The sequence below is a fragment of the Bombus bifarius genome, unplaced genomic scaffold (assembly GCF_011952205.1).
Source record: "Bombus bifarius isolate JDL3187 unplaced genomic scaffold, Bbif_JDL3187 scf7180000008203, whole genome shotgun sequence".
NCBI classification, from domain to species: Eukaryota; Metazoa; Arthropoda; class Insecta; order Hymenoptera; family Apidae; genus Bombus; species Bombus bifarius.
In genome coordinates this window covers 1665303-1679323 of record NW_022884507.1, presented here as the reverse complement: position 1 = coordinate 1679323, position 14021 = coordinate 1665303, and the positions used below count along the sequence as shown (strand labels likewise).

Sequence of the window (14021 nt, the reverse complement as noted above, 5' to 3'; positions counted from 1 at the left end):
ACTTGCTTTTATGTTTATATTTTTTTTATTATTTTAAAAACTGAATTATGTTCTACACCATATCGTTCCGGATCCTATTTATTGATTTTAGCATTATTATATATTTTTTTAATTGTACAAAAACTTTAATAAATGATCAAAGAGGTTTTACTTAATCACTTAATCTTAATCACTTAATCACTTTTAGTGATTCGAGTTTAAGCAATAAAATGAAACAGGATTGTCAGATGACATAATTACGGGTATGTGGTCACGTGGCCAGCGGATACAATTGAGATTTGAGACAGAAAAATATCTCTCTCTCTCTCTCTGTCAATCCTATCGACACGCACTATTAGTGTCCCTTCGTTAGTATAAGCTCTATATGTATGTATATATGGGTTATACACATAACCTCTATGTGAGATTCACGTCAAATACTAATCCTGCGCTGTAAGCGAAACTATAGTGTTTAAATTATTAATTCATACGTTTCTTACATGTTGTTCCTTTGTTATTGAAGAATTTCTCCCTTATTAACAAATATATCGTATATATTTACAATATTATTAAAAATATATTGTATAATCTTAAAAATTTATCGGTTTCAAAATTCATCAAGATGTTGAAACATATCAATTTTGTACTGACATTTTTTAATTCCGATAAATCACAGAAAAGAAAAATATCAGTTATCAATATATCGGATAGTCTTTCTAGCATTAATGACGAATGAATCAATATTGTCCATCATTTCGTATCTATTCGAAAAACAAATTGGATATGAATGTGATGAAGAAAATCTGTTCATCCTTTCACGAATTGTAAAGTCGGTCAAATGAGCAGACCGTAGTAAATCTGAGCACAATCGTTGGATGTAACCTGCTGGAAGGCGCAGTGATGCCGTGTTGCATGAAGCGTTTGAAATTGGAGTTAAACGGAGAAAGACCGAATCACGCATTATGGCTGACGAAATCGATGAAAAGTTGCTGGAGCAGGTGAAACAACAAGGAGAAATTGTACGGAAACTGAAAGCTGCTAAAGCCAACAATTTCCAGGTAGGAGCAATTACTTTTACGTATTACAGACTTGTATATCCTTTTTGTCACGAATTTTTTAATGTAACTGTACAGGCGATACCTTCTGGTAACAGTAAATTTCGTCTCCATGTGCTTGAATTGTATTTGAGTTTATATTTGAGTTACAATTATAATTGTAATTGTAATAATTGTTTGTGATTAGGGTCTTTTTACAAATGTCTTGTCCACGAATTTTTCGTTTTTTGACTTGTTCTCATGAATAAATTTACCAGCATCTTATGACAAAACATCTTCGATCTTTCGTTTGCATCTAACCTCTGACAGAGACCGTAGTATATCATTTTCCATTCTTCAGGATTCAACGACTTCGAACTTAGAAGCGCATTTAGAAAATATTAACCACGATTTCGCGGATGTCAGTTATGTGTGTGGATGGGTTCCTACTATGAAAGACACAATATTCTTTGATTTCTGCGTAACCTTCGTTAATGATCGGCTCTTCAAATGGCCACATTTGAAAAGATGGTTCGCAAACATTCAAAATTTCGATCGAATTGAACGTAACACGTTTCCCGATCCGGAAGGATCAATTACTCCTCTGATGAGAAAGGTCGATCACATAAGCAACCTTCGCCTTTCCGACCGAAACATAATTGATCGAAAGGTGAGGTGGTTGTTCTCTGGCAAACAAAATCGCTATAAATTATATATAGGCATGTTTATAAAAATTTGCACGCATCGGTTAACGTCTCCTTATAAAATTTCTCTTCTTGGGAAACTGTATTAATTGTACATGTTTATATCAGCTATATTACATAAACCGTATAATTTATAGCATTTGCTTGCTAGTCTACTTATATGGTACTATTTGTTCTTTCGGCTAGTTTAATAATCAACATTGAGGCAGACTTTTCTCTTTGATTCTGGTTCTTTTAAATGACTGGATCGTTTGTGATGTTGTGTTTGATGTGGACCAATGCCTTACTACCTGCACGAAAATATTACCATGCATCGATGCTTTCGAGGCTAAAGGTACGCAAATTATATAGGCAGTTTTCTGTGATGAACAACGATAAAAAGAAAGATTGTATTAAATATATCCCATCTTTAAAGTTAATTTGAGATCTTCATGTTAAACAAGCATCAATTAATTTTTAATTTTGTGTAGATTGCAGAGGAAGTTACTAAATTATTGGAATTAAAAGCTCAACTAGGAGAAAAAAATGGCGAGGCACCTTCCAAGCTTCTTCTGAAAACACCTAAAGGTACAAGGGATTATGGTCCTGAACAAATGGCACTACGACTTACAGTATTGGATAAAATAATTGCAGTGTTTAAAAAGCATGGTGCAGAAACAATAGATACTCCTATATTTGAACGGAAAGTATGCAAAAATTGTCCATTATGATTTGAGTAACCAGATTTTCTATTCCACATTTTAAGTAAAAATTCCAATTTAGGAAGTTTTGACAGGAAAATATGGAGAAGATTCAAAGTTGATCTATGACTTGAAGGATCAAGGCGGAGAAATTTTGTCTCTTAGATATGACTTAACTGTACCCTTTGCTAGATATCTGGCCATGGGAAAAATCTCTTCCATAAAAAGGTATCATATAGCAAAAGTTTATCGAAGGGACAATCCATCTACGACAAGGGGTAGATACAGAGAGTTCTACCAATGCGTAAGTCCAATAACATATATTAAGAATAATGCTGTTGATGGACCTATGATTGATATTTGATCTTCTCCATATCAAAGGATTTCGACATAGCCGGGCAGTATGATCCTATGATACCAGATGCAGAATGCATACGCATTATTTCCGAGGCATTACAATCTCTGGATGTAGGACCTTATACAATTAGATTGAACCACAGATTGCTATTGGATGGTATATTTGCTGCCTGTGGTGTTCCAAGTAATAAATTCCGTGCTGTGTGTTCTGCTATTGATAAACTAGATAAAAATTCGTGGTCAGAAGTCAAAAAAGAAATAATTGAAGAGAAAGGTCTGGATGAATCCAGTACTGACAAAATTGGCATTTACGTGTCGCGATTCGGTGGAATAGAATTAATTTCTGAGCTAAGAAAAGACAGCGAATTAATGAAATACGAATCGGCGACGAAAGGCCTTGAATCTATGGAATTATTATACAAGTACTGCAATATACTGCAAGTGACAGACAAAGTAACTTTTGATCTTAGCCTTGCTAGAGGACTTGACTATTATACAGGCGTAATCTTCGAAGCGATATTGATTGGTAAATTCTTAAAGAGTTTCGCAACGTTTTAAAACAATTTGTATTAATAGAATTCAAAAACTTGAAGAGTTCTTTCATCTGGAAACGAGTTATTTTATTTTCTTTTGCAGGTGACGACGTTGGCGTTGGTAGCGTCGCAGGTGGTGGTCGTTATGACAATTTGGTTGGAATGTTTGATAGCAAACACAAATCGATTCCCTGTGTTGGCTTGTCGTTGGGCGTCGAACGAATTTTCAATGTCCTAGAGACAAAGTTGAATAAGGAAGGTGTGAAAACGCGAACCACCGAAGTTGAGGTGTTTGTAGCGACTGCACAAAAGAATTTGCATGAGGAACGAATGAAACTTTTGTCAATTCTTTGGGATGCTGGGGTGAAAGCCGAACAGTCTTACAAAAGAAACGTAAAATTGCTTGCGCAATTACAGTATTGCGAAGAAAGTGGAATACCGTTGGCTATAATAATCGGTGAAGGAGAATTGGCTAGGGGAGAAGTTACATTGAGAGATGTTGTGTCGCGTACAGAAATTTCGATCCCCCGAGCACATTTAATTGAAGAGATAAGAAAAAGGTTGTAGAAATATACAATACATTACTCGAACATCGAGCATCGTTAATTTATACAGTCTAATAGTATCATACCAAACAGTGATTGTTCAATCCTTTGTCAAGTGTCACTTTTTGCCGATACATTGCACGGTAACTTGCTTGAAACTCGGCACTTGAGGAAAGAAGAAAACTGCGTTCCTGTGTAAACTAAATTATACATAATTTATTGTATCGAATGATTGAATAAAAATACATGGGTATCAAAAATACTAGATCTTCGAAATAATTTTTCGCGAAATAATCATCTCTTTTAGAAATCGTGGTAACTCGACGTCCAGTTTCGTTTTTGTAACGGTCATTTGTAGCAGTGAAAGAAAGCAAAAGAAAAGAGTAGGAAATAAAACTAGTAAATAAGTATAACAGTAAAAGTAGGGATACTTAAAGAAACTTAATATATTGATATCGATGATATAACGAGAAAAGAACGTTCGATCTCTCTTTTTGTTTACAATAATCTCTCTCCTCCAATTTAAATTTCAATCTTTTGTTTCCTTAAAATTGATCATGACAGAAAGCGACAGCTTTTGGGAAACAATTATAAAGTTTCTGTACAATGACTAAAGACTAAAAGTTTCTGTACAATGTATATACATATAAATTCTTCGTTCCTTGTTTATCGTCATACCGTCGTTTGGTCTTTCATTTATCGTCTGAGATTTGCTGTACTTCGATACAGTCCGAAGGACAGTCCGACTGTAAAATGAGTGCAGATATATGTAAGTTTGACGTTCAGCAAATACCGCATGTCACGATTTATTAATAGGCAAGTGCGATCCATGCTTTTCGACTTTCAACTCTGAAAGTGAATCAAGCGAATTATTTAGAGAAACGTCAGCTGTAAAAGGATTACGAACGATATTCGTAATGGGGTTCTCTATTTTCACTTCCACTAATGATTCCTGTAATTCCTGTAATGTATCAATATCGGTAAATGAATTATAATTGAGAGTAGAGTCATTAGTAGTAGAAGAATCGTTCGAGGATACCTGTTTCTCTGTGCTGGATGGAGCGAATTTTTCTTTGTTGTATATATCTAACGGGGGACAAGGAGTATGTTCGTTCAAATGATTGATATTCTCGGTCGAGGCTATACTTGAAGTGGATTGAGTGTGTGGTTCAAAAATTCGCACGTTCTTTTCTTCGAGTCGAACAGAATTCGTTAAAGCACTTTCTTGCGAAAACGACGAATATCGTTCAGCTGAAGTACAAACCGAAGACGCAAACTGATCTGAATTTTTAATGGATTTTGCGAATCCGTCATTTTTCAAATCTTCTCTCTCGGATTTATTCGGAGATATATTTTTACGATATTCTTTTGCATCATAATTATGTTTCTTGCCATTACTGGACGATAGATCAAAAGGCTCGGCTCTTTCTTTGAGATCTTCAGCGTGAACGTCGCTCAAACTGAAGGCTCTGGCTCGACGTCGAAGATTCATTTGACTGATTTGTCGTTGTAACATCCCAGCCTTCCAACGAGGTACAGCTTTGAGCGCAGGAACGAGAGCGGCGGGATTATTATCTATTAAACATCCGTTCGGATTTTGAGTAGGTCGTAGCGAGAAACGCCGATCGTTTAAAAATGATTTTATTGGCGTTGAAAGTCCCGGTGCTCTCTCTGTTGAAATAAGAGGTTCTTTGAGTGATTCAAACAAAGACGTTGATCTACTTTCGTATGGCATTTGCTGTGAATCCTAAAAAAAAGTGAAAGTAGGTAAGTGTAAATAGCATGAAACGCATTGTCACGTGAAAGGACGGAATAGGATAAAAGGCGACGAAATTGAGGATTCCTTTCGTTTTCGAAGACAAAAAATGTTTTAATCGATTCTTGGTGGATCACCGAACTCACCGATAAGAATGGTGTATCGTTCTTCGGAGGCGTTGGAGGACTAATGGGTGTCGCCACTGGTCTTAAAGAAAATCTTCTCGATTTTGTAGTAGTAGGTGCAACGAATATCAAACTACCTCTTCTCGACTCTCGTCGGTTTTGAGGCCAAGGGAGCTTGTTTTCGTTCGAGTTTGCATTAAACTCTTGCGTAATCGTATTTTGATTACTTTGAGTTGTCGATGTAGGCGGAGAAGGGGAAAATAACGTGAACAAACTGGGAAGTTTCGGCGGTGTCAAGGAAGCGGTGCCCATTTTTCTTCGAGGTTGATTACGTTGAATCTGATCCGTGTTCGTAGCCGAGATCCAACTGTCATTCGTAACGACGCTCGCATGAAGAGCAGTGAGGGCTCTCAAAAAATCGGCTAAACTGGTTTCCTCGAGCAAATTATTAGTAGTTTCTGTATTAAGATTGCTACCTGCACCAGTATGAGTGTAATAATGTCTCCGTAGATTTGAAGTGGTCGAGTCTCGTCTATCATCGATCGCTACCGATCCCAATGGGAATGATTGCCCGGTTTCTCTGTTAATCTCGTGATCTAACTCCGAGTTCTTTTTTTCTGAACTCATTGAGAAACGACCTTTCCAAGGAGCAGACGAACCCAGTGCTTTGGAAACAGATCTTGTTAATGCAAAGTTACGAAGTTTAGAAAATTTTCTTTCTTTAATGCCATGTTCTTTGCCAGATGATTCGCTTATTCGCAATTTCATCAATTCATGAATTTTTTTAGCTGCCGTCGGACCGGACCAGGTTCGTTCCGTGTTTCGATCTTCTTTCTTTGTCTCGTGTAGTCTGATCTCACTAGCCGCTCTTGAACGAGGATTAGCAAAGCGATATGCTGGTATTTTTTCATGGCCGATGGTCCAGAGTCCAGGTCCAGTACTGGACGTGTAAGTTGGCTCTTCCTCCGAATATAATTTACTGTTATTTTCTTCGAGCCTGTTACCACGATATCCGATATCTTGGCTAATGAAAGTTGTCTGATTCGAATCATCAGCTCCAGTATCCTCTGTAGCTGGTGGTATGTAACCAAGAATATTAACCAATCTTGCCAACAATTCTGCTGGCTGAACCATCGCATGAGTTGCGAATGTTGCCGTTTTGTCGATTCTTTGAAGATCAGTCTCAGAAACGACGCGAGTTATTTGATCTTCCTATGGAGCAATGAAAAACATGTGTTAACAGATTGTTGTATTACTCAAATGTTATCGACCGGGGACGTATTCAGAAAAAGAGATAGCATTTAGATAATAGAGAGAGGTCCAGATAGAACCATCGTATAAAGTTATTAGAGCTCAAAATTTATAAAGTGCTTATTATAGAGTTTGCGATCGTATTTATCATTCACCTTTTGTCACATTAGGTTTTCTTCTAACCTTTTGCATATTATAGACAACTTTTTTGGCGTTATATTTTCAAAAATGGTGCATCGCGAATTTTTTAGCGAAGAAGGAATTTTTGATGAATTTTATGCAAATGCTTTGTTTGATTGTTCAAGTAACAATACTAGTGATTCGGAAAACGATTGTTCTCTATATATTACAATAATTCTATGTATTAAAATAATATATTATAATAATTCTAATTCAAACGTGAATATTAGATCAACAAAAAACCTTAGAGTTAGTGATCGGTTGTGACACTGAAAGTGAAAATGATACGCACGGTGTTCAAAAATGCACCTTTGCTTCCACAGAAGAATGGATTGAAGGCAACATTTCATGAAAAATAGCAAACGCCGGTCAAAAGGCATTTTTTGCATAAATTCTTCGATCAACAATATGTTAATCTCGATCAAATTACAAGACCATAGCTTTTGGTGGTGATCATGCTCGTATTCGAGAAAATCGCTTACCGTCGGTACCACTTCGCTGTTGGCGCGACGTCGAGGTCTGTTACACAACTTATCTTTCTCTTTTGAACCATAGAGCAAATCTCGAAGATCAGGAAAGCTATTGCTACGTGGAAATTTCGAAGGTGGAATCTCATAATTACATTCATCGATATATACTCTCTGAAATGTATTAAAATATATGAATAAAGTTTTTGAATGCATAATAACATATTAGAGAAATATCGATTCATTATATAAATAAGCATATAAGCGGGAAAGATCGAAGTACAGAATCAGAGATGCGATTTCGTTTACCCTGACTTTAGATAGCTGTAACTCGTTGAAAGCACGACGCAGGTAGTTTATCTCCTTGTTGAATTCGTTCCAGATTTTACTTTGTGTATGCTTCAAATTGATCGCTAGTTTATGCTCGATTCTAGTAATCTTCTTACTGCGCATACCTCGTGCGATAAACGTCATAATCATGACAGTGTATCCCAGTCCAAACGAAATCCAACAGATCAGAAAGGTCTTGTATAACATAAAGAAAAATCCGCTACCCTTGCTATTGTCCTGTCCTATCGAATATGAATATGAATACGAATACGAATACGATGCAAGATCATCGACAATTTTTTCATTACAATTTTCATTACAATTCATTCAAAAAAAATTAGTTTCGATCTATTTATCTTATTATAGGGACGTAGAATCCGTGCAGGCATACGTGAAAAAGATTTCGTCAAGTGAATGAGAACGTTGTGCATAGATATATTCTGATCGATGTCTCAGTTTTAGTACAAGCGTATTTCAGTTCACTCAACTTATTGTACAAGTTACTGTTTATGCTAAAAATAGAATCGGCGAAAAAACGTGACAAAATGTTTTCTAACCTGCCACGTAATCTCCGAAACCAATGGTTGTCAATGTGACAAAAGCGTAGTAAACAGCTTCGTCGTAACTCCAACCCTCGTAATGGGAGAAGACAAATGCCGGGAAAAAGATGAACATGATGAAGCCTGGCATCAAATGAGCGAATATCTGTGCAGCCAACCCAACTTTTCCCGTTTCGAACGTTGTTAATTTTCTGGTATAATAGTCATTATGGTCACGCTTGTACGATTTGTACTTCTTATGAGCTTTGACGAATACGTGCCCAAAAAATTCTCCTAGTTGTGTTAACAAAATTCCATTCATAGGTATGCCTATCAGACCGTAAAATATCATCAGAATGCGGCCAAGCATGTTCGTCGGAGCCAAATTCCCGTAACCTATATTGCGTATATTTAATAGATGATTAGCCAAACAATATTTGGAATTTTAGCATGATGTCGATAATATTCAAGTTTTCAAATGAAACTCAGACGTTTGCGAACTATACGATATGTTGTTTTGAAAAATTAGTATTTCATTCCAAATCTTTTACAAATCGATACCGATTCACGATCGCGTAAATATACATTCGTATGTAAGTACATGTATCTTCACTCGCTTTTTCCCTGATCTTTATTGTGCATAAACGTGTAAAAATGTATATATATCGTGTATATTACACGAGTACGTACCTATCGTGCTGACGACGGTGTAAGCGAAATAGAAACTGTTATAAAAATCCCATTTAAGGGGGTCCGTCTCGTTGTCGGTATAATTATAAACCGACTTTCCACAGTACCGTGTCAATTTTCCAAGAATTTCATCGTGATCGTGACTAAGATTAGGCACATAATGTGCGTGAAGTAAAGCTGAAAAACAATGAGCATCAGAGTCTGAATACTAATATCTAATATACTCGTATATAATCTAAATATCTGTAATGTGCTTAAAAATTGGAAAAAATAAAATGAATTTATCATAGGAGAGAGAGAGCGAGAGAGAGAGAGAAAGAGAGAGAGAGAGAGAGAGAGGAATCACAATCCGAATTTAATGATACACGCGTCGTGATTGTGATATAATCAACCAAAATTTAAACTTCACTCGCTCTCCTACACTCTTTAAAATTCGCATGATACCCCATTTAAACTACCTGTTCTCGGACGAACGTTATCTTATCGTTTCACTTTATTCGTTTATCATTTATGTTCTCTACTTGCTTCGAATTAGTTAAGGAACTTTATATGCGTGCGTGTACCGGGAAAAGAAGTCACATCAATACAATTCGACAAAGAACACATCGGATAACAAATTTCATACCGTAAAGGTAAAGATCTTCTTCAATTCGTCAGAGTCAATTCAAATGTATTATCAGATTTCTTTACAATTTTTTGATCTCAATTCGATAAGATGCATTTTTGATAATATTATAAAATTAGTTTCGATTAAAAATACTAACTGATTGTTATTATTGTCTCTGCAACGTATGACAAATTATGTGAAAGTAAAAGCTGCTCGCTCATCGTATATACTGTAATTATCTTCTAATCGACCAAAACTATTAATTTTAATGGTTAATGTCACGATAATGCTAGTTACAAAGTTAATGAAAATTCCAGGAAAAAGTGTATGTTTTGCACAATTGTACATACGTTGTACTTCTAATCACTATGATAGGATAGTAGTTGAAACGTTTTTATTCATGATCATTTACGGTCGGTTTGTAAAGGAAACCGATGAATTTGCTGGACAATTTTCTGAGGAGTGGCTGATCCGAATGATTTCGCATGCTATCGATTTCGTAACTCAGTATTGAAGTAACTGATCCAACGAATTTATCTTTTATCACAATTGCTCATTGTTGTTCAACTGAAGCAGAAAGAGAGAGAGAGAGAGAGAGAGAGAAAGAAATAAAGAGAGAGAGAGACTACGACGAATCTTTTTTAAAACTTTAATAAATGTTGATCGGTAATGAAAAAGGTACAATAGATTTTTATGTGCTCATATTATTGGCCGACGATAACTTGCATTGATTTTTTAACTGCCGAATAGCGAATTCATATAAATTATTATATATGAACATTAAATGGCAAGGAACAATTTTATAGGTTGTATTGTTAAGATTTCGAATCATCTATATACTAGTTTGTTCTTTAATTACACGACCGACTGTGCTCACCGTTAATTTCGATGCGTTCACGTTTGGCTTCTTCGACGCGTTCGATTTCTAGGCGACTCTCGATATGGTAGAAAATGGAAGCACCTAGCAACAAGTAAGTCAAAAACAGCATCAACAGGACCAACCATTGTTTCTTCGACATTCTTTAATTGAACGTCTGAAATGAGATGACAATGAAGTGTCAGCAACTACTGCCAAAATCTATAATAAAATAACAATGTCAAATTTCATTGAGTTTCATTGATTCGTCCTTTGCTTTTTAAACTTTTTCTCTGTTGTTTGATACCTGCAAAACTACGACGCTAGTCTACGAAAAGCAATTCTTGATGACAGTACATCCAATAATCCACGATGAAACGGCCGATTCGCGAATTGTCGCGATTCTTACTACCACTGCACTAAAAACAGATTATTGGACAGTCGGGCAGATTACGACATTATCGCGTGATAACTCTTTAGACTCTGACTTTGCGACCTTCGAAAGTCACCTTCTTTTCCCTCGATGTCAACTCCATTAGATATCCGATACGATTCTAAGTGCCATCAACTAAACGTTTTATCAATAATACGATTGTTTTTCATTTCCGTTTTAAGCTTCTTCTCTTTTTTTCACATAATATAAACTCTATCGAATATCCTAGAAAAAGAATGTTAAACTTAAGAATGTACAACTTTCGTGATTAGATATTGTCAAAAAGCATTGTAATAACATAAGAAATCATAAGAGACTTACCTTAGAGATTTTCCTTAATACAAAACATTGAAATATATTTACGGTTCACTTAAATTTGACGACCCTTTTTGTATGACGATTCTTCTTACAATTAGTACAAAGACACGAAACCGATCAACTAAATGACGACAGACGAATGTACTAACTGCAACGAATGAACGTAAGAAAGACTCTTGTTGTAGTATTAGAGATTTCTTCTAATACATAACAAAGATTTGAACGACAATGAAAGAAGAATATGAACGATTTTCAATTCTTACCGGTTGCAAGAACGACGATTCTAATGAGACAAAAGATCTGAAACAAAGTAACTTAATTGTGTTGGAAGTGATAATTATTAAATCGAATATTTTCTTGAATGTAGGTAACACATTATTGGAGAACACTGATCGTTTCGATGGCTGCAGTTGAACTTAGGGACGTTTGCCGCGTGACTACAATTTTCGCAGTTGTCGCGCAGTTGACGACAAAAATGTTCCCTTGATGCTTTTTACGTAACTTGCACGATGTATGTACTTTGTAAAACGCAATATTTCCTGCTAGTTGAAAGATCGAAGGAAAAGATCGATCGAATGCATGATTTATCGCTTAGAGAATGCGTCTCAGTCAGTTATTTACTTTTTTTTCCATATCTACGCTTATGATTATTCACTGGCAACCAACCACGGTGTAACACCTTCTTCAGTTGTAAAAAGAAAAACGAACGGAAATGAAATCAAAGGAACGGATATTAAAAGAACGTTGTCAAATTATCCAATTGTTACAAAATTTGAGAAATCGATGTCAAACGTCACATATTCAATTTTTTTTATACATGTAAATTTCACCGAGACTGTATAGGTATACAGGAATGCAGTAGCTTATCTTTATTACACATAGAGATTGAGACGACACTAAGGCAGATACCGAATAAAAGTGGATTAAACATCAGTAGTAGCAACAAGAACAAAACATTATTGATAATAAGCTATCGAAAGTTAAATAATATAGTTAAGTGCGATAACGTTTCGATCGAGATTCGTATCAATCGAAACGTGATAATCTATTTCAATTCCGAATAAAACGAAAGTACGTACCTTGATGGTTGTGAAATAGAATATGGTGTACAACAGTTGCGATCTGGAGAGTACAAACACGTTTCAATACTGATAACTGCCACGTTAAAACGTCTCCCGATATATCCTCGTTCATCCCTTGCCTTTTCCTCGTGGTTTACATTTCCAATTAACTCTTTGTTTTTGAAATTTCCACTGATGCTATTACTATATCTTCCCCGCTTCAAGCCACGAATTTTTTTAAAATGACATAAAAACCGATGGTATGAGATACCTTAATTTTCGTATTATCACGAATATCCTCGATTGCGAACCATTGTTCGTTATTTGTCACAAAAAGTTTACCGAAAGTTTTCAATTTTGAAAAATAGCAAGAAATTAAAAAATTTGTAATAACATTAGTGTTATCAGCTTTTCTCCCTCCCTTATTCTTCTGTATCATTTAAATTTTATCACGGCTTAAAGATTATATACATACCTATCACAATTCTACCTTTCTCATGATACATATTTCTTTTCCAACTTTACAATTTTTGCGAGTTGCTATCTATTATTTTGTCTCATATTGTCGACAGACAAGATAGAAATTAATAGAAATTAGATTTTGCTTTATCTAAATACTATTTGTCGATCGGAACACTTTACATTTATATAAGAGAAATAAGTTATTACCGTTGCTTGCGATTAACGCGTATTGAATGACTTATAGAATGGTAAAATCGCGTTTTTAATAAGTCACCGATATTCGTAAGTTTTACCCGTTATAACGCATCTTAGTCGCACAAGAACTACGCACGCGTAACACGATCATAAAATCTTTTTTCATGAAAGGATAAAAGACAAAAACTGGTCACTTTGATGACCAGTCACGTGCTCAGACTACTTTAAGAAGTAACTCTACGCGACCCTTGCTCAAAAGTATGTCATAATAATGCTAAGCGTTGAGGTCAACAACTTTATGTAGAAAGAGAAAAGAATTAAATTTGAAAAATCAGTAAAACACTGTATCAGTAAAAAACATCTTTTTATCTTATCGCAAAATTTCGATCGATTATCGATTTAAAACTAAATTTATTTAAGAAAACCTACAGCGAAACTACTCGAAATACATGCATTGAAAGAATTTAAAGAAAGGAATAAAATGGTTAAATAAATGAGCGAGATAAAAAGTGGAGCAAATGCGGCGGGAATAGAGATATGGACAGAAAGAAGAGAGATAGGTAGATAAACAGATACATAGATAGATAGATAGAGAGAGAGAGAGAGAGAGAGAGAGAGGGAGAGAAACAGACACAGAGAGAGAGAGAGAGAGAAAGAACTGGAAGAAAAAGCAGATTTAACTATTACCACTCGCAATATCGCGTTGCAAAAATTATATCCGACTCAATGCTCACACGTAACTGATACAAAAATGATCTCTCTTTGAATAATTCAAACTTCGTACTTAGACACGTTAATATAGTTATTTGGTTAGTAAACTCGTGCTAATAACAATTGATGTTGTCTGTACACGGTCAACGAGTATAACCGTTTACAGATAATTTACACATCATGTTCTCTCCTATTCAATGAAATATCC

At 35.4% G+C, this 14021-nt stretch overlaps 2 protein-coding genes across 15 annotated transcripts; one reads left to right on the top strand and one right to left on the bottom strand.

Moving 5' to 3' along the window:
* Positions 1-714: 714 nt before the first annotated feature.
* LOC117210398 (histidine--tRNA ligase, cytoplasmic) lies at positions 715-4085 on the top strand. 6 transcript variants are annotated; one of them, XM_033453384.1, is made up of 6 exons: positions 715-1037; positions 1375-1683; positions 2188-2403; positions 2480-2701; positions 2779-3280; positions 3391-4085. In XM_033453384.1, exons 1-6 carry the CDS (start codon positions 942-944, stop codon positions 3852-3854), a joined length of 1809 nt encoding a protein of 602 aa, XP_033309275.1. In that variant the 5' UTR covers positions 715-941; the 3' UTR covers positions 3855-4085. The 6 variants fall into 6 exon arrangements, with proteins under 6 accessions (XP_033309275.1, XP_033309279.1, XP_033309277.1 ...); XM_033453386.1 differs by lacking the exon at positions 1375-1683 and adding an exon at positions 1904-2051 and having other exon boundaries at positions 897-1037; XM_033453389.1 differs by lacking the exon at positions 1375-1683 and adding an exon at positions 2045-2051 and having other exon boundaries at positions 918-1037.
* LOC117210397 (open rectifier potassium channel protein 1) lies at positions 4021-12774 on the bottom strand. 9 transcript variants are annotated; one of them, XM_033453375.1, is made up of 12 exons: positions 12464-12774; positions 11648-11684; positions 11388-11532; positions 10941-11291; positions 10655-10855; positions 9171-9347; positions 8499-8876; positions 7921-8183; positions 7627-7785; positions 5735-6925; positions 4872-5579; positions 4021-4793 (listed from the first exon to the last, which is right to left on the bottom strand). In XM_033453375.1, the coding sequence occupies exons 5-12, from the start codon at positions 10794-10796 to the stop codon at positions 4632-4634; spliced, it is 3180 nt and encodes a 1059-aa protein (XP_033309266.1). In that variant the 5' UTR covers positions 10797-10855; positions 10941-11291; positions 11388-11532; positions 11648-11684; positions 12464-12774; the 3' UTR covers positions 4021-4631. The 9 variants fall into 9 exon arrangements, with proteins under 9 accessions (XP_033309266.1, XP_033309269.1, XP_033309270.1 ...); XM_033453378.1 differs by lacking the exon at positions 12464-12774 and having other exon boundaries at positions 10941-11047; positions 11122-11291; positions 11648-12181; XM_033453379.1 differs by lacking the exon at positions 12464-12774 and having other exon boundaries at positions 10941-11052; positions 11130-11291; positions 11648-12181.
* Between the last annotated feature and the right edge of the window lie 1247 nt (positions 12775-14021).